At 38.6% G+C, this 26355-nt stretch overlaps 1 protein-coding gene across 2 annotated transcripts in view; it reads left to right on the forward strand.

The window, feature by feature from the left end:
• The window catches only part of atp2a3 (ATPase sarcoplasmic/endoplasmic reticulum Ca2+ transporting 3), a 352313-nt gene that overhangs the window by 171645 nt on the left and 154313 nt on the right, over positions 1–26355 (forward strand). For both annotated transcript variants that reach the window (XM_039756778.1, XM_039756779.1), the window contains exons 7-8: positions 3068–3153; positions 7893–8357. In XM_039756778.1, the coding sequence (XP_039612712.1) occupies positions 3068–3153; positions 7893–8357 (551 nt within the window). The remainder of the gene's footprint in view (positions 1–3067; positions 3154–7892; positions 8358–26355) is intronic.

Genomic DNA, 26355 nt, shown 5'->3' on the forward strand with positions numbered 1-26355 from the left:
CTCGATTCCAGTTTGTTTAACTAATATGACATGGATTTTATTTTTTACCCCTGTCACATAAATAGAAAAAAATACATCCGATCCAGTATTTGAGTGAAAATGTAGAACCCAATAGGAAAGAAATTTTGACTTTCAAAATGAAATCCTGTGTCATTAGCTTAGTGCCCAAAAGATAACAGTCATAGATTATACCTGATGAAAAATACAGGGTTGCTGCAGCAATAGGGATTTGGGTGGTTTTATTTTACTACAGGGGTCACAAGATGCCTCTGGACAAGAAAAACTAAATAAATGCTACAGGAATAAAATTGGATTAAAACGAATAATTACCGGCAAGAGCAATATGGGGTGCATGCAATCACATTGACTTAAGGACAACACAAATTCACTCCATTACTTCCATGTTGCTTGCATACAGTAGATCAATACAGTGCACAGCTGGTGTAAACATGATGTCATGTGTCTTGGCTGCTGTTCATTTGCACATGCTGGTGCTGTCTGTGTAAACATGGAAAATGGATTTTGTTTGCATGCAAATGTTAAAAATTCAAACAAAAGTAGTTCAGATCCTTATAGGAGGGCTTTTTTTCTATCACTTCAGTATAAACCAAGCCAGGCGTAAGCAAACAGAAAATGATTAAATGGGTTACTTAAAAAAACTAAATCTTCATCCTCGCCGTGCACACTCAGATAATAGTGTTGTAATATAAAAATTATGACATGAAATGTCATTCTCAAACCCCTTTTAAGCCAGTTTAGGGTTGTAGAAGGCTGGAGCCATTCAAAGCCATTTGAAAGAGTGGTTTCTACGTGGTTGAAATGGCCCTGGGGACTGTAGCACAGCGTGAACAGTGAAAAGTCACTCCTAATGATTTGCTCATTGAATGTATACACCGATCAGCCATAACATTATGACCACTGACAGGTGAAGTGAATAACATTGATTATCTCGTTACCGTGGCACCTGGCATTAAGTGGGATATATTAGGCAGCAAGTGAACATTTTGTCCTTGAAGTTGATGTGTTGGAAGCATAAAAAAAATGGGGAAGCTTAAGGATTTTAGTGACTTTGACAACAGCCAAATTGTAATGGCTAGACGACTGGGACAGAGCATCTCCAAAACTGCAGCTTTTGCAGGATGTTTCAAGTCTTCTGTGGTCAGGACTTACCAAAAGTGGTCCAATGAAGGAGAACTGGTGACAGGGTCATTGATGCATATGGGGATTGAAGGCTGCCTTGAAGTGCTACTGTAGCTCTGATTCCTGTAAATGCTAATAATGGTGCAGACAGAAAGGTGTCGGAACATACAGTACAGCACAGTATGTTGCTTATGGGGGCTGTGTAGCTGCAGACCGGTCAAGGTTCCCATGCTGACCCATGTCCACCACCAAAAGTGCCTACAATGGGCACATGAGCATCCAAACTGGACCACAGAGCATTGGAAGAAGGTTATCTGGTCTGATGAATCATGTTTTCTTTTACATCATGTGGATGGCTGGATGTTGCTTACCTGGGGAAGACATAGTACGAGGATGCATATGGGAAGAAGCCAAGCCGGCAGAGGCAGTATGATGCTTTGGGCAATGTTCTGCTGGGAAACCTTGAGTCCTGCCATTCATATGGATGTTTCTTTGATATATACCACTTACCTAAATATTATTGCTGATCAAGTGCACCCTTCATGGAAACGGTATTCCCTGATACCAGTGATGTCTTTCAGCAGCAAAATGCGCCATGCCACACTGCAGAAATGGTTCATGAATGGTTTGTTGAACACAGCAACGAATTCAAGGTGTTGACTTGGCCTCCAAATTCTCCAGATCTCAGTCCAATCGAGCATCTATGGGATGTGCTGGAGGCCCCCACCTTACAGCTTACAGGACTTCAAGGATCTGCTACTAATGGCTTGGTGCCAAATACCACATCATACCTTCAGAGGTCTGGTTGTGTCCATGCCTCGATGGGTCAGGTCTGCTTTGGCAGCAGAAGGAAGACCTACTCAACATTAGGTGGATGGTCATAATGCTATGGCTGAATGGTGTATACTTCTTCTCAGAGCTGTTTTAAGATATCCTGAGTCTCTAATGCTGTCAGATTATGATGTGCAGCAAAAGACCTTCATGCTCTTCTGGTTTCTTTTTCCATGTTCCTTTATGCCTCATTGAGGAACAGTGGTGTCTCGGCATTAAGGACCGATGTTGTGCAGAATAAGTAATATGCTTCCCTCAGTAATTTACTTACTATTAAAATGTTCATAACAACCCTCAACTTTTTCAAATGTTTCATCATATGCTAAATAAAATTTCATATTAAGAGCAATATGGCCCTTTTTGGTATGACAATTTTTCCACAGGTTGCTGCAAGCAAGTTTCCAGCTGATAATGCTAAGTTTATTGGCCCCTTCGTTGTTAAAAAATTACCCTTGGACATGCGTGCACATGTGGAAATTGAACTTTCCAGTTTATCAGTGCAACTTGAAGCCCAGAAAGCTGTATTCTTGGCTTTAAAATGAGAAAAGCTTTTTTTTTTAATCGTGTGTGTGCCTTTCCATTTCAACTTCTGCCCTGTCTAAAGGCAAGTGAATATATCGAGTGGTAACTGGTAATTGTGAACATTTTAAGGGTGCCATACAAGAGGGTGGCTCCCCATCCAGAGCTTGTTCCTGTCTTGTCTCAAATGCAAGTGGGATGGGATCTGGCTTTACATGACCTAAACCTGGACTGAGCAAATTTGAAAAGGAATGGATTTGTACTCCATCATTTAAACATACATATTTGCAGTGTATGGTTTTATCACTAGTAATATAATAAGAAAAAAAAAGCTTAAAACTTAATAAAATAGCAGTAATTTTTTTATTTATCTGCAAATACGTTTTGTACTGTGCCACATCAGGAGGGAAGCCAGTATAAAAAGGATAACTTCAATAATGATATTTCCAAATGTCAGTTTTCAAATTTATGTGACTTTGGGATGCTCGAAAGATGTAAATGTGTTTCTGTTACTTGAACATACTCATACCAAAAACAGACCCTTATAATAACAAAATGTCTTTCTCTTCTTAAATAGGTGAATCAGTCTCAGTAATTAAACACACAGACCCAGTTCCTGATCCCAGAGCTGTCAATCAAGATAAGAAAAACATGTTGTTCTCAGTAAGTATTTAGGTATTTTTGATGTTGAATAGAAGTTGGCATAGCAATATCTAGTTAGGCTTCCCATAGTGGAGTTGGGTGGTCAGCTTCCCAGGCTTCATCTCACACTCTTCACAACCCTGTCATTCAATTTCTTCATGTTTATATCAGCCTGAATTTTCCTTTAATCATTATACAGTTTTGTGGATTTCATTGTTAGGTTTTGTTTCCTGTCCCTTTTGTATTGTGTGTTTTCTTTTTTGTGTAAGGAGCTTTGTTTAGCATTAATTTCTGTTAATTATTTCTTATTTATTTGTTTGAATTATTCTTTTTAATGTTTTCATTTGCTTTTTTAGTTATCGTATGTCACACTATAATGTGACCAAAATATGACAAAATATAGTAAAAAGACAAAGTTTAAGACATTAAAGAATGTTTAGATCAATGTTCATTCACTACCTGACAGTCTACATACTTTTATTTTATAAGCATCATTGATTGTAATTTTCTGGTGCACAAAACACTTGAGAGTTTGTTGATGCTTTCTATACTTTGGAAATAATCCTAATGGTCACTTATAGTCATCCATGTGATACCAATTTTTGCAATTGCAAACCATTATTAAACTATGATGTGAAGTAGCTTGTCAAACTCCTCAGTGGGTTTCCAGAGAAAGTGTGTTTCCAGTCTCCACATGTGAAAGCTTCTTTCTGATTTCTGTACTTTTCATTACTGGGAAACTTCTTTTCCAATCTTTTATTTGTTTATTTATTTTTTTGAACAGGCAAATACAATATTTGACAAAAACAAAACATATGTTATAATTTACTTAGACTTTTAAATAACATTTTTATATGGTCCCATCCTGAAGATTAATTGTAATACTAGGACCTTTTGGAGTCAGAGTTAAACTAGATCTCAAGTTGGTTAATGCACAGGAGACAAAGAGTACAGATAAGAAGAGAATGCTCCATGTGTCCATCAGTGTAGTCCCTCCAGGGTCTGTACTTGGTCGTTTATGTTCTTTGATTTATATTAATGACATTGATTCAAGTTAGCAAACTTGTGAAATTCACTGATGATACTAAAATTGGAAGAATGGTAGACACTGAGGAGACAGCAAGAATAATTCAGAAAGACTTTGACAAGGCAAACACTTGGAAAATGCAGTTTTTCTGCACATGGACAAAATGAATGTCAATTATAAACACAAGACATAAGACACCTGGCCTACAGGAAGCGACCTCTGAAAAGGATTCATCTAAGTAGTGTGCAGATGTAATTAAAATGGCAAATAAAATGTTAGGTTATAAGATGTTGTAAGAACTGTTGAATATAAATCAAATAATATTATTTTCAGACTATGTAGTGCATAAGTGCAACCACATCTAGAGTATTGCATGTAATTCTCTGAACTACAAGAAAGACATAGCAGCACTTGAAGCTGTGCCGAGAAGAGAAACTAGGTGCATCCCAGGACTTCAGGACATGTCCTACTTTGACAGACTCAAAGATTTAAACCTGTTTAGTCTCAAGCAGGGGAGACTGCATAAGGACCAAATCCAGGTCTTTAAAATGGTCACTGGTACTTAAGAGTGAATCTCGTACTTAATTAAGGGTGAAGTGCTCATAGGACTGAAGGCAGAAAACACTTCTTTATGTAAAGTGTTTTGGAGATATGGAACAAACTACAGAGCCAGGTATTTAAAGCAGAAACCTTGACAAACTTTAATAAGAATCTGGATGAGATAGTGGGACAGCGTGTGTCAAATTTCTTATGTTCTTATGCATTTTATTAATTTCCCAGATATTTAAAAAAAGCCTTTGTAAAGTTTTTAGTGTTATGATAAGATCACATACAGAGTTGAAGCAGCCACATTATTGATTTCTACACCTATTTGAAATATTGTCTGAAGTATACAAAAAGCAAATATAAAGAAACATTATCTGGATGTGATAAACCCTGAAGTGGAAGACAGACAGAACTGAACGTAGTATTGAGAAAGTGTTAGAAACAGTTCATAAAGGTATAAACTATTGTCTATCTCTTCCTGCAAAATGTATTGTCTTGAATCTAATATATATCTTAGATGAATGGGCTCCTCCCAAGGAAGGTATACCAGGCATGGCTTACTTGGAAGACCCCAGTGCAGGTGTAGGACATGCTAGAGGAACTGTAACTCTCAGATAAGCCTGGGAGCCTAGTGTTGAAAATAGGGTAGTTTAGAGTGTTTAGCTCAATGTGTTGTCACCACAGCTGTCACCAAAGCACATGGGTAGAAGCTGTGCGAGAGAGCAGTTCTGTGTTCTTGGGAATATTCAGTCCAGTTTATTTTTGTGTAACACTTTTCACTAAATGCAGGCACGGAGGGCTGTGACATATTCACAGGTGGATACAAATACAAATTTTATAAATTCCTAGTTACATAATGAGTACAGCTAAAGACAGAGATTAGTTTAAATAGACAGGAAACAACGTGGTTCAAAACTGATTAACAAAAATAGAGCTTAGCAGTATCCATCCAATAATATTATTGTTGAACTCTGAAAATGGAGGAGAGGAAAACAAAAACTCCAGTCAGGAGCATCCCTGGAAATAAGATTAATGTAGCAGCAGTTTGGTTTTCCTTGCCTTTTTGTTCTTTAAGCAAGGTTGATTATCATACTTTCAAAATATCTATCCACATTTCAGCAAATTTATTATAGTCTTCACATTCCTGTATGTTTACTTTGGCAACAGAGGAAGCTTTTTGGAAAGACATGTTGTCTTCAGCAAAGCGAGAAGCATCAGTTACTTTGGCTAAAGAGCAGTGAAAACACAAATCACTAAGAATCATAACTGAATAACATCTAAGTGCTTCTGTGTTGAAGCAGAAACCTTAACCGTTGCTTTTTGCAGTGTAACAAATGAATCTAGACATCAACAACAACAACATTTATTTATATAGCACATTTTCATACAAACAGTAGCTCAAAGTGCTTTACATAATAAAGAATAGAAAAATAAAAGACACAATAAGAAAACAAAATAAATCAACATTAATTAACATCGAATAAGAGTAAGGTTCAATGGCCAGGGGGGACAGAAAAAACAAAAAAACTCCAGACGGCTGGAGAAAAAATAAAATCTGTAGGGATTCCAGACCATGAGACCGCCCAGTCCCCTCTGGGCATTCTACCTAACATAAATGAAACGGCCCTCTTTGGATTTAGGTTTCTCACGGAAGGGCTTGATGAAGATGGTCACGTAGAGTTCTGCCTTTTAATCCATCCATCATTGTTGGACATGAGAACAAGCACTCCTGCTTTCAATATCTGTTATTCTTAACCAATGGTTTCTTATAACATAACCTTACAAAGAGAGGGGGCACACTAGTATCAACAGTGATACCCAGAATTATGCTAAGAAAGCCAAAATAATATACCAAAGGAAAGGATAAACAAATGAAGAATGCAAAGTATAAAACAGAAAGAAAATCAGAAAGGTCGCAGTCTCACTGGACCTAACTGTACAGGTTTACATCCCTCTCTACCAGGTAGGCTGACTTCTCCATTTTTCGTCCTTTAATGTCCCAATTTCAACTACTGACAATATCAGAGGAGTTCGGCTGTAACCATGTTATGATCTGCATACAGTGCACTTTTAAATGACTGATGGTGTCATGTGTTTAGAATATGTGCTGTCATTAAGAGATCAGCAGTGGAAGGAACATGATCAATTTTAATCACAGAAGCCTGAGTGTGGCTTCCTGTAGTAAAGACCACTTGGGCAGTAAATAGACAAGCGTGGCAATATTCTTTGTTGTATAAAATAAATAGTTCAAATGGTGTGATTATGGTGTACTTTCAGATTAGGTTTGACCGTCAATGTGTATAGTTTGATTGTTTCAAAAATTTACTGTATTAGAAGGTCATTTTTTCCTGTGCTGTAGGCATCTTTCAGCAAGTGTACCTTGACCTCAATAGTAGCTCTCACTAAAGAAGTAGACCCTCACCCCTTAACCCTGCCACACTTGACCTCTTATCTACATTTTTAAGGTTTAGGTTCTCAATAACAATAATAATCCAGTTAACCTTATAAATGTGTTTTCCCACTCTGATTTTGTTCCTGCAATTTCAATGTTTCATTGTTTAAAGCTACCCTAACCAAAACCTAACCCTAACCCAGGCATTTCTTTATGTTCTTTTGTGTTTCATGATTCTTCTGATAACCTTTTGAAACATGCAGTATTATAATAGCATATAAAATAAAGTAATCAGCAAAAATTTTCAGTTGACAGTGTTATTGTATATCATCACAGCCCTAGTTATATTAGAAGTAAATAGTAATATCCTCTGCATGTCTTTGTATGTAGCAATTAAGTTTTTTTTTGGTCTTGGAAAATATGTCAAAGATTTCTATAAACCAGAGTAATTTGAAGGTTGTATTGGCTGAAAAGGAAATTTCTCCTGTAATTTTATCTGACAAATTTTTATATTTTTAATTAGGTGAGAAAAGTACTTTCTTTTAGATTGAGACACAGCACTAAATTAATTTTGATGGCAGTCACTGATTATTGCACAGTTTTGTTTGTTTTGTGAACAATTTCTGGATAGCCAAGATTTTTTCATTAGTTTCTTACTGCTCAGCTGAAGATGAAGTTGCATTCATTGATTTTCAAAATAACTTTTCCTTAACTGTGTAAGTGAAACATGTCTCTCTGTTTCTTACCTGTGAATGCTCCTTGTCAGTACTCATTTGGTCTCATTCCCTCTTGCAGGGTACCAACATTGCTGCTGGGAAGGCTATTGGGGTAGTGGTAGCAACAGGAGTTTCAACAGAGATTGGCAAAATCCGCAACCAGATGGCTAGTACAGAGCAGGAGAAGACACCGCTACAGCAGAAACTTGATGAGTTTGGGGAGCAGTTGTCAAAGGTCATCTCTTTAATCTGTGTGGCTGTTTGGGTCATTAACATTGGCCACTTCAATGATCCTGTTCATGGAGGCTCGTGGATTCGTGGTGCCATCTATTACTTTAAGATCGCCGTTGCATTGGCAGTTGCTGCCATCCCAGAAGGGCTACCAGCTGTCATCACAACATGCTTGGCTTTGGGCACACGTAGAATGGCTAAGAAGAATGCCATTGTCCGAAGTCTGCCATCTGTGGAGACTCTTGGATGTACCTCGATCATTTGCTCCGACAAGACCGGGACCCTCACAACAAATCAGATGTCTGTATGCAGAGTAAGTTTTGGGGAGTTTTTATTAAATGTTTAAACACTTAACAGTGTGAAACGGTGTTATGTTACAACAAGGATTCGTTTATTTGCTGAACTGTTTTACTGGGCCCTGGAAAAGAATAAGGAAGGTAGCTGTCCAAAGTTGTAGAGTAATTCTGGTGGATGTATTACTAGGTTCAGGGGTGAGAAAGAATGTGTTTTCTATTTGTTGATTTCCTTAACTGGTCTCTGCCTTTTGTCCCTGCTAATAGCAGAATCCACATTTTCCTTTCCAGTACAGAAGTCCCATTCTGGGCAAGTAGGTTCTGTCCATACATTTCAATAAGCTTATAAATTGTATGGCATAATTCATTTTACAGACAAGGTCATTCAAGTTTGGAGTCATTGGAAATGGGGAGATCCAAACTAGCCACACTGGATTCAAGGCAGAAAGAATCCGACCTTCTTCACCAGATCCTAAAAGGATGATTTACATGCTTTCAGTCTAGAACTAAAAAGAAGAGAGCTAAGCGGCAATACTGCATTGGTTTGCAGACTCTTCATGTTGGGATCCCTTCACTTTACTATGATTTTGTAAACACAATTATTCCACAACATTGGAAAATCCAGGTTTAAAATATCTTGACTAAGAAAAATGACACATTTTTGGCTTTACTTTATAATTTATAATGTATGCTTTTACATTGGTTAAGGATAACCACACAGTTTTCGCCTGTTTCTTCTGTGAAATTGCACTTTATTGTTGTTAGCCCAGGCAGGAAGCGGAACTTTTTACTGGTGTGTTTGATCACTTTACCAGTTTTTGTGAACAGCGAGAATGAAACTAAGTGATGTTTTACTTGTGAATGAGTGCTCTGTAAATGGCTATATCACTTCTGCAGAACATCTGCATGTTCATTTTATTTTAATAGATAGATAGATTGATAGATAGATAGATACTTTATTAATCCCCAGAGTAAATTCACATAATCCAACAGCAGTATACTGATACAAAAAACAATATTAAATTAAATAGTAATAAAAATGCATGTAAAAGCAGACAATAACTTTGAGTAATGTTAGCATTTACTCCCCCGGATGGAATTGAAGAGTCGCATAGTGTGGGGGAGGAACGATCTCCTCAGTCTGTCAGTGGAGCAAGACTGACAAAAGTCTGTCACTGAAGCTACACCTCTGCCTGGAGATGACACTGTTCAGTGGATGCAGTGGATTATTCATGATTGACAGGAGGTTGCTTAGTGCCTGTCGCTCTGCCACAGATGTTAAACTGTCCAACTTTACTCCTACAATAGATCCTGCCTTCTTAACAAGTTTGTCCAGGCGTGAGGCGTCTTTCATCTTTATGCTGCCTCCCCAGCACACCACCGCGTAGAAGAGGGCACTTGCAACAACCGTCTGGTAGAACATCTGCAGCATCTTATTGCAGATGTTGAAGGATGCCAGCCTTCTAAGAAAGTATAGTCGGCTCTGACTTTTCTTACATAGAGCATCAGTATTGACAGTCCAGTCTAATTTGTCATCTAGCTGCACTCCCAGATATTTATAGGTCTGCACCCTCTGCACACAGTCACCTCTGATGATCACAGGGTCCATGAGGGGCCTGGGCCTCCTAAAATCCACCACCAGCTTCTTGATCTTGCTGGTGTTAAGGTGTAAGTGGTTTGAGTCGCACCATTTAACAAAGTCTTTGATTAGCTTCCTGTACTACTCCTCCTGCCTACTTCTGATGCAGCCCACAATAGCAGTGTCATCAGCGAACTTTTGCACGTGGCAGGACTCTGAGTCATTTTGGAAGTCTGATGTATCTAGATTGAACAGGACCGGAGAAAGTACAGTCCCCTGCGGCACCCCTGTGTTGCTGACCACAATGTCAGACCTGCAGTTCCCAAGACACACATATTGAGGTCTGTCTGTAAGATAGTCCACGATCCATGCCACCAGGTGTGAGTCTACTCCCATCTCAGTCAGCTTGTCTCTAAGGAGCAGAGGTTGGATGGTGTTGAAGGCACTAGAGAAGTCCAAAAACATAATTCTTACAGCACCACTGCCTCTGTCCAACTGGGAGAGGGATCGGTGTAGCATATAGATGATGGCATCCTCCACTCCCACCTTCTCCTGGTATGCGAACTGCAGAGGGTCAAGGGTGTGGCGGACCTGTGGCCTCAGGTGGTAAAGCAGCAGCCGCTCCATGGTCTTCATCAGATGTGACGTCAGAGCAACAGGCCGGAAGTCATTCAGCTCACTAGGACGTGATATCTTTGGGACTGGGGTGATACAAGATGTTTTCCAAAGCCTTGGGACTCTCCCTTGTTCCAGGCTCAGGTTGAAGATGCGCTGTAGAGGACTCCCCAGCTCCAACACACAGGTCTTCAGCAGTCATGGCGATACACCATCTGGACCCGCTGCTTTGCTGGCACGAAGTCTTCTCAGCTTTCTGCTCACATGGGCTGCTGTAATTGTGGGTGGGGATGTCTCACCTATGCTGGTATCAGCAGAAGGATGGTTGGAGGATGCAGTACTCCGAGGTGAGAGTGGAGTAGGGTGATCAAACCTATTAAAGAAGTTGTTCATTTGGTTTGCTCTCTCCACGTCTGTCTCGATGGTGGCACCCCGCTTCGAGCTGCAGCCAGTGATAATCTTCATCTCATCCCACACTTCCTTCATGCTTTTGTTCTGCAACTTCTGCTCCAGCTTTCTCCTATATTGCTCTTTCGCCGCCCTGAGCTGGACTCTGAGTTCCTTCTGCACGCACTTGAGCTCATGCTGATCACCGCCTTTAAAAGCCCTTTTCTTCTGGTTCAAAAGGCCTTTGATGTCACTTGTAATCCATGGCTTGTTGTTAGCATAGCAGCGTACTGTTCTTACTGGAACTACAATGTCCATACAGAAGTTGATGTAATCAGTTGTGCATTCAACAGCGTCTTCAATGTTCTCACTATGTGACTCCAGCAGGATATCCCAGTCTGTAGTTGCAAAGCAGTCTCTCAGAGCCTGCTCTGCCTCAGGGGACCACTTCCTGAATGAATAATATTTTGCTATCTCTAAGTGAGGGAGAAGTACAAGAGAATGGTAACCTAATGATTTCAAAATCAAAACAAATTATTTTAAACATTGAAGTAAAACTAATGGAAATGACATGGACTTAAAAGTCGAAAAAACTTGGAACACCTAGCAAACAGGGGCGTCTGTCATCTTCAGTTTGATTTTATACAAAGTATACATTATTTGCAAAGTTCTGCCTCATTTGTAATCCAAAGACAAAATTTTCTTAAACAAATGGCCTTATATTGGACATCATTTACCATCTAAAAGGTTTTAGTAAACATGACACGTACAGAGCCAATGTGGCTTTTTCGAAAAATTTTACCAGACCTAAAGAACCCAGCATTCTCTTAAATTCTAGTTGCCACTCAGCAAAAAAAGAATATGCCAATTGCTTTTGTCCTTCACCTACAGTGTACCATGACATTTTGTGCCCTTTCAAAATAGGAAAAATGCCAACAGATTCTGTACAAAAGGGCATGTTTACTTTGGCAAGAATTGTAGAGGGCCTCATGTGGAACCTACTTCAAGTGACCTTTTATTGTTGTTTTTATTTTTCATTCAGCGTTGAGACTTTTTTTTCATTTCCTCTTTAGTAACAAGCCTCTGGCTGGGCAGGGGTGAGGATGGAATTGTAGTTCTGCTTAAGCCTTTCTAAATTTACAAGGTACTCTGGGAACACAAGAATGTGTCTGCTGTAAGGTGATTTATCTTAAAGCAAATCATTTTTCATGCTAGCCCACAACATTTAAACATGCTGTATGTATGGCGCTACTGCAACTGTCATCAACAAAGAAACATTTTTGAAAACACGTAATGTTGAAATTACCAAATCAATCGCTCAGCGCCTTCTCACTTTGTCTGGTTTCGCAAAGACTTGTGCAAATAATGACTCTCAGGAAACCAATGTGGTACAAGTGCAAGCAAGTTGAAGTGGGAGTTATGAGGCTTAAGAAACCATTGGATGTTAAGGTATGTGAATGCCATGCAGTATAATGTGTAAGCATGTTCAAAGAAAATCAATACATGTAAAGTGAATGTTATTGTATTATTGTAGCTTCTTTACCCCAAAAAAGTGATTAATCCTACAAGCACCATACTACTTCTAGACGAATAAGAATTAATGGTAAGTAACATTCTAAGTTCAACTTGTGGAGTTTGAACATTCTCCCTGCGTCTGTGTGGCCTTTCTCCGGGTACACCAGTTTTATTGCATCATGCCAAAGATGTACATGTTAGGTTAATGAGAGATTCTATGTTGTCTGGGTGCACAAATGGGTTAAGAACCCGTGACACTGGGAAACCATTAAAGGTTGTTTTCAGCTTTGTACCCAATGCTATCAGGATGGGCTCTGGCCTACTATAACCTTGTAATGAATTACGTGTTATGTTATGTAAAAAGGAACAAGTAATGAACTGATATAACATAAATCACTGAAGGAATATTTAATTTTTATTTTACTTATTCACATACTGTATATTTGGATGTTAAATAATATGTTTGTCATCTGAATTTGTTTTTGCAGTCATTTTAGTGGAATGTTGCCTTCCTTTTGTGGTCTGTTGAGTTATTAACTAATCATCCACCATATTTAGAATATTATTATTATTTTTTATTGGCAGACGATGTCTTGACATCTTTATAGGTGCATTGCAAGTGAAGACATATAATAAAAGTTTTCTCTAGACATTAAGTTAACATCAGGGTAATTATAGCCACAATCGGGTTCCTAGTCTGTGTAATCCATAGAGAACAGTCGAACAGTTTTGATGAGAACAGGCCATTCTGTCCAACATAGCTTGCCAATCCTTTCCTCCTAGTTTCTCCAAAGTAATGTTGAGTTGAGTCTTAAAGAACCTTAAAGTCCAACTACTGCAATAATTGGTACTTTATTCCATGTGTGTATGGTTTTCTTTGTGAAGTAAAACTGTCTAATATTTGTGTAAAATATGCACTTAACTTGTTTCATTCGGTGTCCTTGATTTGCTGTTGATTAATTAATGTTAAGGTAAAAGCTGGCAACCACTGTGCTAATTCATTTCATAACTTTGATCATGTCGGCATTTGCTTAAACTGGAAAGATTCATCTCCTTCAAGTCTTTTCATAGCTTATACCATGCAGTCCTGGAATCAGCATAATTGCCCAATTTTTGACTTTTTCTAGTCCTGCTATATCTTTTTCATATCCTGTAGGCCAAACCTGCATGCAGCACTGCCAAATATGGCCTCACTGGTGTGTTATATAACCTCCGTTGACTTGTACTTAACACATGATACTATATAACCTACAGTAACATCCTGCTGGCTTTCGTAATAACTCCTGTACTCTATCTGAATGCTGACAGTGACACGTCTGCTACAACTTCTAGGTCCTTCTAATAAGGTGTACTTTCATGGTTATTCAAATGTAACTCTTTTACTTCCCACGTGTAATACCTTACATTTACTTATATTAAACTTTATCTACCATAGATCTGCCTATCTGTATTCTGTCTAGATCCTGCTGTAATGATTCAGCTGATTGTAGATCATGTGCCTAGTTTGGTATCATCTGAAAACTTAATCGGAAGCCAAATCAGTTTATTGCTAGCATTTGAAACATACCAGAATTGACTTTGGTTAGGTGCAAAACCTGGGGTACAAGATATTACCAACTCAAGACAACATAATTTCAGCCCACCATTAACCTGACACTGTGCAAACCACTATACCAGGGGTCCTCAGTCACGGTCCTGGAGGGCCGCTGTGGCTGCAGATTTTTTCTCCAACCCAGTTGCTTAATAAGAAGCACTTATTGTTTCACTTTTGTTGTCTCGCTTATTAAGATTTTGAAACCTTATTGCTTATTTTAGTCTTAAACAGCTGTAGTCTTGGTTTTCAATTGCTCCTAATTAACAATAACATGCAAATGACAAAATAGACCAACATTTCTCCATTTAGCTTGTTTCCATTTACACCTATGTATATTTTATCATGCACTACTGGGTTTAATTAAATACTTGGAAGGAAAAAGAAGAGAAAAAAATGAAGGACTGAGAATTACTCATCCATTTTAGCCTTCAAATCTTTTGGATGATATCCTTGGAAAGGGGAAGAAAATCTAGGATATGATGAGAATTACCTGACCTAGCAGAGTTAAAGCACTAACAAGCCATGAAATTAAATTATTGGCAAAAATTGCTTTCTACTTGCATCTGGGTTAGAACAAAAACCTGCAGCCACTGCGGCCCTTCAGGACTGTGATTCAGGACCCCTTGCACTATACAAATACAACAAATTCTTGACCAGAAAACATTTCCAAACTTCAATAGGTAGCTCAAATAAACAGAAAAACTATACAAACTAAAATAGATATCAAGCAGTACAAGCTGAGGAAGTATAAAGTATTTACAAGTAGTAAACAGAACAGTTACGTTATTTGTTGCAAAAAACAGTTAGGAGTAACCAGTTTGCAATTTATATTCTACTAGAGCCTGGGAGCCCGATCGAATCAGGCTACAAATTTTATGTTTGTGAAATCCATACCTTTCTCTGCGAAGAATTATTTGTTTTTTTAAGCCCTTGAAATGAATTTGTTATCATGGCACTGATTTGTGCTTAAAATAGACCTTTTCGGCTGATGTAATGAAGAGCTTCCTGTTTAAACGGGGCTGCGAGACGTAAATTCAGCTCTTTGGCGCACCTCATTTGATTTTTTCCAGCAAACAAATTTTCAAAACAAACCGGATTTTACAAATCTAATCAGAATCAGAGTAATAATTATGTTGGTGTGGTCATTTCAGATCTGAGATCAGCTAAAATTTAAACAGTGACCGTTGTTAATACCCAGCCGTCATTACTCAGTTTGCCAATAGGTGTCAGAAGGACGGATGCCAAAACCAAACTGCCCAAAGATAGATTTCGACGTACCAAGCAAATGGCGATACATTCTAAATTACTTACGGTTCCGGAGCTGTCGAAGGGTTTAAGTCAGTCGACGATGTTAGTCCTGGAAAGTACACCCCACCAAACCAACGTTCCAAAAAACAACCGAACTTACTGTTATCTGCTCGAACCAACACCGACTTACTATACTCGGCAGTCCAACGGCGTCACTGAAGCATTCGAACATTCTTAGCCAATCATGCAATACTGTGTCTGCGTTTGCCACGTTATGTTCTAACTACAGAGGCAGAATCCCATTGCATGTTTCTAACTAGTATTGAGTTGAGGTACTGACGCGAACACCATACATGTGGGGTATTGACGCGAACACCATACATACAGATAGTATCAAATTATATATAAGGATTTGTATTCTTACCTGAATAGTATCTAAGGTATATGTATTAAAAGAGCAGTGGCCGCAGGACTGATCCCTGAGAGACACCACTTTTAACATCACCTAATGACCTAACGTCTCCTTGCATCATAAGCCTTTGCTTCCTATTTTCCTATTTTGCACCCATCGATACACTTTCCCACTTAGTCTGATGCCTAGTATATGAGGTAACTTTTCAAACTCTTCTGAGCTATTAGATGATATCATACTCACTTCTCTGATCGTATCATTTTGCTGCTTTATCATAGAAATCCAGAACATTAGTGAGAATGTCTGAACTCAAGTTTACTCTTGACTAACACAATTGTTCTTGTCATGTGATGCTCAGTCTTATCCTCTAAATTTACTTCTATTAATTTATTTATTATTACTAGTATTATTTACTAATATTTGCTACCTTCCAATAATTTTTGAAAGATATGCATTGAGGACAGCGTTGTGGAGTAAATGCACAAAACCATCAATTTTGACTCCAACTCCTCACTTTATTTTACCCCCGTCTCCTACCCCAACTCCTCTTTTTGTAATTAGAGCCATACTGCATATTACTGTGTTGACTGAAAGCACATAACATACATTATTGCCAACATGAATCATTAGGCCACTTTTTCATACTATAGTGATGCTGTGTGCTCACTAACTTCATTTAACACTCTAGATGGTAGTTAGTTCCGGTGATTAGTTTAATTTCAGCCTTTTTAATCCAAGTAGTACTTCACCCTCTAAAATTTCCTTATCAATAAGTAGAGTCATTTAACTATTGGAAAGCTCTTGGTTGTTTTGGATGTGTAAACTTCAGATAATTACAGAAAAAAGTTTCACTTCCAACTTTGGGGTTGAATTGGAGGCAGCTTCTTAAACATTTTGCAGAGTTATGATAAATAATTTGTTTAATTTATTCTATAAATAATCATCTGAGTTCTTTTCAATACAGTGAACTTTGTAAACAATTTCCAAAATAGTAATTGTGTGTATTAAAAGCCAGCATGGTGGCTATTTGGTAATTTTGCTTTGTTATCATGTCTTGAACTTCTGGTTCAGTTACTGCCTACAGTAAATGTAGCTGGGATGCTTTCTTTATGTCCAGGTGGGTTGTCTTCTGTTTCTTTGGTTTGCCCCCCTCATTCCACAAATGTGATAGCTCTGACTAGACTCTGTACAAGTTAATGTTCATACACTATGTATGAATATATGGTGTTGCAAATTTAAAATATTACAGGAATAATTTAGATTATAGATTCCCTATCGTCATATTTCACATTGGCTCATGTAACCAGAAGCAAAACCAGTGACCGTCAGCATTTATTCAAACTTTTTATTTTAATTTCCACTCTGTTTGTTCTTCCAAATGCATCTGGCAGTGAAGCAGCAAAGTTCTGAAAGAACAGGGTTCTCCTGTAATTTATGTGCCATCATAATCTTTAAACATACAAATAAAGAGAGAAAAATGAGGTAGTTGACCGATACGGGTAAGTGGAGGTTGGTCAATGTTTAACAGCAGGGTGTTTCCTGGAAGAAGATATTTGATCACTCCCTCCCAAATAGTGGTCTCATTCAGAAGCTTGTCTAATCAATATTTACATTGTATATTTACATTAGCTACAGAGAAGTTATATGCCTTGTTACTTCAGGATGTGGTTACCTGATTTTTAATTTCTTTGTTTGGTTTTATTTTAAGATGTATGTTACTCTGTTGTTATTTATCCATCTATCTATTGACCCATCTTCCTAATCCGTTTATCCAGGGTAACTGGAGCGTGTTTCAGCAATCACAGGGCATAAGACAGGAACAAACACTGGACAGGGTACCTTTCCATCTCAGGGTGAACACACACACACACACACACACACACACACACACACAATCAGACCAGTTCACCAAACCTGCATATCTTTAGAGTGTGGGAGGAAACTGACTTACCCACTTGAACATTAACATTTTTTGTATATCCATATTAACTATCTTCAAGTCTTGACAATGAAGTTTTGCCATCTGTGGTGCATTAAAATTATAATAGGAATGCTGGTTGGTAAAATACCATGCCCAGTAATGGCAGGTTTTCACTGGAACCTGTTTATTGATGAAATCTGATGGCTAATAGAGCCTCACAGTGAACTGCCCAAATCTCTTTCTGGCTTTTGGTTTTCAGAATGATCATGAAATATATACTATAATATAAAACAGACACTACCTAGACATTAAATCAGAACCTAATTTAATATCTTTCCTCGCATGCTTGTGGTCTCTGAAGAGAGTGAATGTGTATCACTTTCATTCCACAACACACATGGTACAATGCAAATGGAAACTTTAAACTAGCTTCACTTGGGATGGAACAAAGAAAAGTGTATAACTATGGTGTGAAGCCTGGGTGCGTACAGCCGCCCTAACCCAGACACAGACAGGCAGGAGACAAGTTTAACACCCAGCACACGGTTTATTTACAGTCCTATGCACATAGTGAACCAGCACCAAGACACAACACAGTCCCTTCTCTGCCGCCAGTCCATCCGCCTCCACTCCTCTTCAGGCTTTGGTCCTCTTCCTCCTGACTCTGGCCCATGAATAGTAGGGGACTGGCCCCTTTTTATAGGGCACCCAGAAGGACTCCAGGTGCCCAATGAGCCTCTTCCACCACACCCAGAAGTGTGGCCAAATAAGGCCCTGCAAATGTCCATGCGCCCCTTGGCGGTGGCCATGGTCCCCAACAGGGTTGAGCTTCCATTCTCATGACCCATGGCCCCGTTGCAAGTCAAGGGGGTTGCCCTCTGTCGGTCTTGGGGACAAACATGCTTAAAAATACACTCTCCTCCAGTCCTTCCATGCTCTGAGCGTCCTGGCCGGGTAAGGGCTCCGGGTGTCCTCCACAATGGCTCTGAGGCTAGGGTTCTGTGCCAGCAATTGGAAGGTTGCCAGTTTGAATCCTGTAAACTCCAGAAGTGATTCTACTCCGTTGGGCCCTTGAGCAAGGCCCTTAACCTGCAATTGTTTACCCCAAGTATGACGTTAATCTATATCCTGCCCTGCAAGCAGGTCCTCCAACTTACAGGAGTTTGGTGCTCAGGTGTCACTCCCTGCACTAGTGTCCCAATCCAAGTGGTTCATCGTGTGGTGGGTACAGCAAAATGCTATCCGCCCTGCTCCTAACCTCTCTCTCCCTTTTACATAGGTTGCATAATCTCTAGACATTATACACATAGAGCAATTAACTACAAATATCTACTGTATATGTCTTTTAATTTTTTCAGTAGAATACAACCAAGTTAATGGATTGTTCACGGAGCGACTAAATTAATAATCCTGCAGTTTATACTTCATTTCAGTGTCATTACAAATGTTTAAGGAGCATGTAAATGGCTGAATAAATACAATATATATTGTCAGTCAACCTTCTGTTTTATGCGCATGCTTTTCAAGTATCACTGCACCACTGTGGTTTCCCTTACTCTCCACCTCATTACCTTTATCACCATTCTGCACTTTTCCATTTCATTACCCATTTACTTACAGGTTAGAATTCCCCCCCATTTTAATGCCAGGATGGTCCATTTTATGCATTTCTGTTTAGTATGCAGTTGTGCTTTTGCTTTACTTTGCTGTCTTGCTGAATTGGTTTTATTACTAAAGATCAGAGCAAAAGATGAAAATTGATTTGTTTTAGATCTAAAAAATATATAATGCATTGGCTTCATAAATAAATGAGTGATGCTTTGATTTTCTTTTTCTAACTTACTTATGACTGTTTTTCATACATTCTGTATATAACAATAGAACAAAACACCATAAAACAATGAAACATGTTTGATTCATGAGTTATATTTGAATAATAGGGTCCAGCAGCTCCTTTTATTTAACTGCATAGATTGGCAGATCTTTGCCTTTTGGAGGTGTGATGAAAATGAAAAATAGGCAGCTCACATTCAACAGTGCTCTGTGGAGAATTAGAAACACTATACGAACATGTAGCCATTGTACATTAAAGACAGGCGACTTTATGGAGGTTAAGGCACATGATTAAGAATTCACATCAGGTGATAGTTTAAATTTGAAAATGCCTTTTACACTACATAACGATAAAATGGAAAATACAGGACACAAAGGGCTGACTGTCTCATAATCTTACTGAATAATCAATGAAAAAAAATCAGAAAACATGTCCAGTGATTTAAACATCCAGCAAGTATACTCGTGCTTGCAGTTTTCATCACTACAATGTGGAAAGTTCAAATGATGGCACGTGAAAATCTCTTAAGTAATCTAAAATAATTTTTGACCATTTCCTGACAAAAATAACCATTTTATCATGCATGTAATCACCAGTCCAATTTCTTTGCTTTTCATGCAAGTGCCTCTCTGTTTTTAGAGAAGAATTCAGACATGAAAGTTTTACTTTATCTTCTTTCTTCACTAAATGAGGGATGTCTCTTCCTTGAAACTGAATATGACATTTAAGATTTATGTCTTTAATCTCAGTGCATGGAAGTTCATACTATTGGCTGTGAACTATGAAAGTGAAATGGAATCTGTCAGAAAGATGTGGATGGCCTGACATTGCTGTGATGGTTTCTTTTTGCAGCTGTTGAGCTGGCGTGATGGAAAATGATAGTCCAAGGTGAAAGGAATGAAACATTCAAAGAGAAACAATAACGTAATAGCAATAAAAATATGCATTGTCAAACAGAGTGTAGAGTCATAGACCTATGCATAGATACCTGTGACCCCATGGAACATACTAATGATAAAGAAGAGCAACAATCAATATATAAAATGTAAGGCAGAGTGGCAAAGCTCTGTTATATAAATGACTTTCCCAGCCTATTAGAGAAGAGTTTGAACAAACCTTAAATAATTACAGTTTTTTTTCCTCAGTGTCCCAGACTTATATCATTGTACTTTAATACATAGCCACCTTCCCGGGATTTCCTGCATGGGACAACATGCCCATTGTCTTTAAGACAATTAAACTAATGATGCAGGAATATAAGCCTGGTGAATGCTTGTTAGTTCAAACTATTGCTTTGTCTATTTGACGTAATAACAAAGTAGTATTTTAAAAATGCCTAAGGGTGTCACTTTCATAGCTTCAGAATCCCCTACTAATTTTTCATATTATATCATTTACTTTAAATAAAAATACCTTAAAATACTTTGCTGTGTGTTTCGCTAGAAAACAATCACTTTGAAACAGAAATTAATAACTGTAATTGTGACAAACATACTTAAACCGGACCCACCTGTTCCTGTATAGGAACACTGTGATCTTTTCCCAGGCAGGCTGTTCTAAGTTGTTGTTGGAGGAGGAATTGAAAATGTCTGGTGGAATACTGACAAATGTCATATCCCCTTTTTACACTGACTTTCTCATGGAGGGCCCATTATGTTTGCTGGGAAATTGAAGTGGATTAAGCGTACATTGAACAGCTACGCATTTTATGGTCTTTGGGCAGTACAGCCCTTGTATCTGTGACTACATGGCTAGGGTTTGAGCAGTAGGATCAAAGGTGTTATTCAAGTACATTACAGCAGAGTTTTCTTTTCACTGGTAGATTAGCAAACTATTTTGATGTATAACAGAAGGAAGTTCCGAGCCAGTTTTCCTAATGTCTTTACATTGTTCTAGTGTACAAGTGAACCATAAAAAATTAAAATAATTTTAAAAGTTTTATATATTCTGTACTTGTATATAGAATTAGTATTTACTAATTATGCATTAATTAAAAACAAACATGTTGTTGGTTGTGCCTCATTAAATGTAGTTAAAACATTAGAACACTCTAGATGAGAATAGGCCATTCAGCCCAACAAAGCTCGCCAGTCCTATCCACTTATTTCTTCCAAAAAACATCAAGTCGAGTTTTGAAAGTCCCTAAAGTCTTACTGTCTACCACACTACTAGGTAGCTTATTACAAGTATCTGTTGTTCTTTGTGTAAAGAAAAACTTCCTAATGTTTGTGCGAAATGTACTCTTAAGTTTCCAACTGTGTCCCCATGTTCTTGATGAGCTCATTTTAAAATAGCAGTCTCGATCCACTGTACTGATTCTTTCATAATTTTAAACACTTCAGTCATGTCACCTCTTTATCTTCTTTTGCTTAAACTGTAATGGCTCAGCTCTTTTAATCTTTCCTCATAATCCAACCCCTGTAGACCTGGAATCAGCCTAGTCAAACTGCACACTTTACTCCAAATGAGGCCTCACCATTGCATTATAAAGGTTGAGCATAACCTCCTGTGACTTGTACTCCACACATCCTGCTATATAGCCTGACATTCTGTTAGCCTTCTTAATGGCTTCTGAACACTGTCTGGAAGTCGACAGCTTAGAGTCCACTATGACTCCTAAATCCTTCTCATAAGGTGTACTCTCAATTGTCCGACCACCCATTGTGTATTCAAACCTAACATTTTTACTTCCTATGTGTAATACTTTACATTTACTGACATTAAATTTCATCTGCCACAAATCTGCCCAAGCCTATATGCTATCCAAGTCCTTCTGTAATGATATAATGGATTCCAAATTATCAACTAATCCACCTATCTTGGTATCATCTGCAAGCTTAACCAGCTTGTTACTTATATTCCTATCTAAATCATTTATATATATTAAAGATACCAGCGGCCCTAGCACTGACCCCTGTGGATCACCACTTTTAACATCGGCCAGTTCTGATGAGGTTCCTCGCACCCTTTGCTTCCTGTGTCTCAGCCAATTCTGCACTCATCTAAAAACATCACCCTGAACTCCCACTTCTTTTAATTTGATGCCCAACCTCTCATGTGGCACCTTACCAAATGCTTTCTGAAACTCCAGATAAATAATATCATAAGCTCCACTTTGATCATATCCTTTAGTTGGTTCCTCATAGAATTCCAACATGTTAGTAAAACATGACCTCCCTCTTCTGAACCCATGCTGACTGTTCAGAATAACTCCTGTCCTTGCCAGGTGTTGCTTAATCTTATCCTTAATAATTCCTTCCATTAATTTTCTTGTGATGCATGTTAAGCTTACTGGCCTATAGTTGCTTGGATGTGCCCTGTCACCCTTTTTATATAATGGGATGATATTTGCCATTTCCCAGTCTTCCAGAATCTCTCCAGTGTGCAATGATTTCCTAAAAATATGTATCAAGGGTTTATATATACAGTATATATATATATATATATATATATATATATATATATATATATATATATATATATATATATATATATATATATATATATATATATATAGCTTCGTTAAGAACTTGATGATAAATATTATCTGGTCCTGGTGATGTGTTTGATTTCAGTTGCTTACCTTGTGTAACTCATGCAGTTAAACAGCTAGGTTGATGTAACACAGCGTAACCATTGCGCAAGCACAAGCACACCAATATTGAACTTGCTGGTTGTGTTATAGAAACCATTCTTAAAAGTACACAGCAATAGTAGATGAAGAATCACTACAGAATCATATGGTCAGGTTTTCTTCTGGGTTCTCTCACACCCTCAAAGGCCAGCATGTAAGATTGACTGGTGATTCTAGCACACTAACTCTGTGTGTCTGTCAATGTAGTCACACCAACCAGCACTCATTCCAGCTTTGCTTCCAGGAAAGGTTATGGCTACCCACATCCCTGAACTGGATTAAACTGTAAATATGTTGTGGGTATAATGCAGAATATTCGGGTATGAATCTTGTGTAACCATTTTATTACAAAAAAAGTATATCTGTTATGAAAAACAAACTTACAAAAGATGCCTTCAATAATAGGAGTCAACTGTTGGATTGGCAACTACATTAGTTACTGTAGCTTACTCTGCTGATCATAGCGTTTCTCTCCAGTTGTCTTATTCAGCCAGCTGTGGGAAGCGTGTCCAGGAAAAGAATAAAGGGCCAAGAGAAGAAATATAGTCAGTAAACAATCCAAAAGTCAAGCAGGAAATAAGATCCATCCATTATCCAACTCGCTATATCCTAACTACAAGGTCATGGGGGGGTCTACTGGAGCCAATCCCAGCCAACACAGGGTGCATGGCAGGAAACAAACCCTGGGCAGGGTGCAAGCCCACCGCAGGGCACACACATCCACACACCAAGGACAACTTAGGATCGCCAATTCACCTGACCTGCATGTCTTTGGATTGTGGGAGGAAACCGGAGTACCCGGAGGAAACCAACGCCGTCACAGAGAGATCATGCAAACTCCATGCAGGGAGAACCTGGGAAACGAACCTGGGTCTCCTAACTGTGAGACAGCAGCCCCACCTCTGCGCCACCCAGGAAAGAAGATGCTAAAATCCATCCATCCATCTTTCAACCCGCTATATCCTAAATACAGGATCACGGGTGTCTGCTGGAGCCAATCCCAGCCAATACAGGGTGCAAGGCAGGAAAGAAACCCCAGGCAGGGCACCAGCCCACCGCAGGGTGCACATACACCAGGGACAATTTAGGATCGCCAATGCACCTAACCTGCATGTCTTTGGACCATGGGAGGAAACCGGAGTACCCGGAGGAAACCCACGCATGCAAACTCTACGCAGGGAGGACCCAGGAAGCGAACCCGGGTCTCCTAACTGCGAGGCAGCAGCGCTACAATTGGAGACTATCAATAATTAAATGAAGACGGCAGTTTTGCAAAAAGCAAATTCTTACTACACCTGCAGCACATCAAAACTCTAAATAAAATTGTTCTCAGAGATCAAAAGAAGACATTGTTTAATGAAGAATAAAATACACAGTTTTTTTGTATCCACAAACTTGGACAACCAGAACAGAGTACAAAATGGCTGTGTTCACAGAAAAGAAAATAATGCTGCAGTGATGCGTGAGAATTAATTTATCTCTTTCAAAACAAAAACAATAGTGTAAAAAATTGATTTAAACAAATCCTGTTATATGAAACACCCAAATTGGACATAAAAAACATGATAAAAAAAGGTAATGAAGAACATCATAACAGTCTCCTGATGTTGCAGAAATTCTAAGAATTGGATGAACAAGAGTTGGGTTCAGAAAGTAGGGCATGTGTATTATTTTAAGGAAATAACTCACGCTCTCTCTGTTTCAATCTTAAACATGAAAAATGACCACTATCAATGAGATTCATCTATTAGATAAGGTTCATAAAAACTCCATAGTCATAATTAAGTTTTATGGAATTGTGGAAATGATAACATTAAAATCTTCTTTCCAGTGCCAAGTGGGATAGCATGTTACCAATAAAGTTTTACAGAACTAAAACCATGCAGCCACTGTGGGCCCACCTGCCTGCAGACCCCGTACAAGTGCCACTGGAGGCACACCACTGGATGCTGGAGTAAAATCATAGCACTCAATGAAAAAATCCACACACACATGGAGACCATGTGCAAGCTGCACCCAGCCACTGACTAGGCTAAGAATTGAATCTACAGTAGAACTCTGGAACCAAATAGCTAAGTGCTAAATAAGAGCAATATTCTATTCTTTATTATGTAAAGCACTTTGAGCTACATTTTTTTGTATGAAAATGTGCTATATAAATAAATGTTGTTATGGCAAGAATCCCAGCCTGTTTGGACCCCTCTATTATACACAGCATGACAGCTCATGTACAGGCATCAATTCAGTAATTAGGCTTGCTTACATTTGCATTCAGTTTGGCTGATTCCTTTATCCATGGTGACTTACCACATTTATGATACAATTGTTTGATTTCTTTGGGTTTTCCATTTAGAGCACAGGTAGGTCAAGTGACTTGCTCATGGTTACACTGTGTCAGTGGTGGGATTTGAACCCACAATCTCAGGGTTTAAAGTCCAAAGCCTTAACCACTACACCATCGTGTGGCCAGTAGCCTTAGGTCCTTTTATAAGAACACAATTGTTCAGCACAGAACAAGTAGAACAGTAGAAACAAGAGCAGTTTAAGTGACTTGCTTAGGATCACACAGAGAGGAATGGAACTGGCAACACTTTACAGTCCCAAGGCCTCAGCCACTAAGCCACGATGCCTGCACAAATTAAGTTTTCCTACTTATTCAGAACATCTACTTCTGTGCCAAAAAAGTTCCTAGCCCACCATTTCACAGATGTTTGATTTGTAAAACATCCAAAGTTTGTAATTACGTGTGGATTTGAAGTTTGTTGAAGGGTATCATTATGGATTATTTCCTTATGACGTCAAATAATTCCATAAATGGCGAGAGGATGAAATGAGGTCACTTAGTTTTGTTTTTTGTCTTTTACTTGCAGACCTTAAGGATGTTGTACTGTAACATGTGATGACGTTGGTCTAGTGCCAGCAGAGTTCCCTTCTTTGTTTAATATTAACAGTTCAGATAAAGCTCCCACCCGTCTTAGGTAAACACACAGGGGCTTTTACTGGTGCTTTCTGTCTGGCGGTCTTCCAGTTCTTCTGCCAGAATGTTCCACAGTACCTGGCTGTTTGAGTTTTTAACAGTGCTGCTCATTCTGTTTATACTGCAGGGTTCTGGCTGTGTCGCAGCTTCCTCTGTACTGCACTCTGTTAAAGATAACATTATTATGGCCTGTGGAAAATATATTGTAATCCATTTAAAACTGACCATGTCTCAAAGCCTGGGATTCTTGCCTTAATGCCATAGGATTACTCACAGATCAGGCAAGGAGATCTTGAGCAGAA

Source organism: Polypterus senegalus, chromosome 6 (assembly GCF_016835505.1).
Source record: "Polypterus senegalus isolate Bchr_013 chromosome 6, ASM1683550v1, whole genome shotgun sequence".
NCBI lineage: Eukaryota > Metazoa > Chordata > Cladistia > Polypteriformes > Polypteridae > Polypterus > Polypterus senegalus.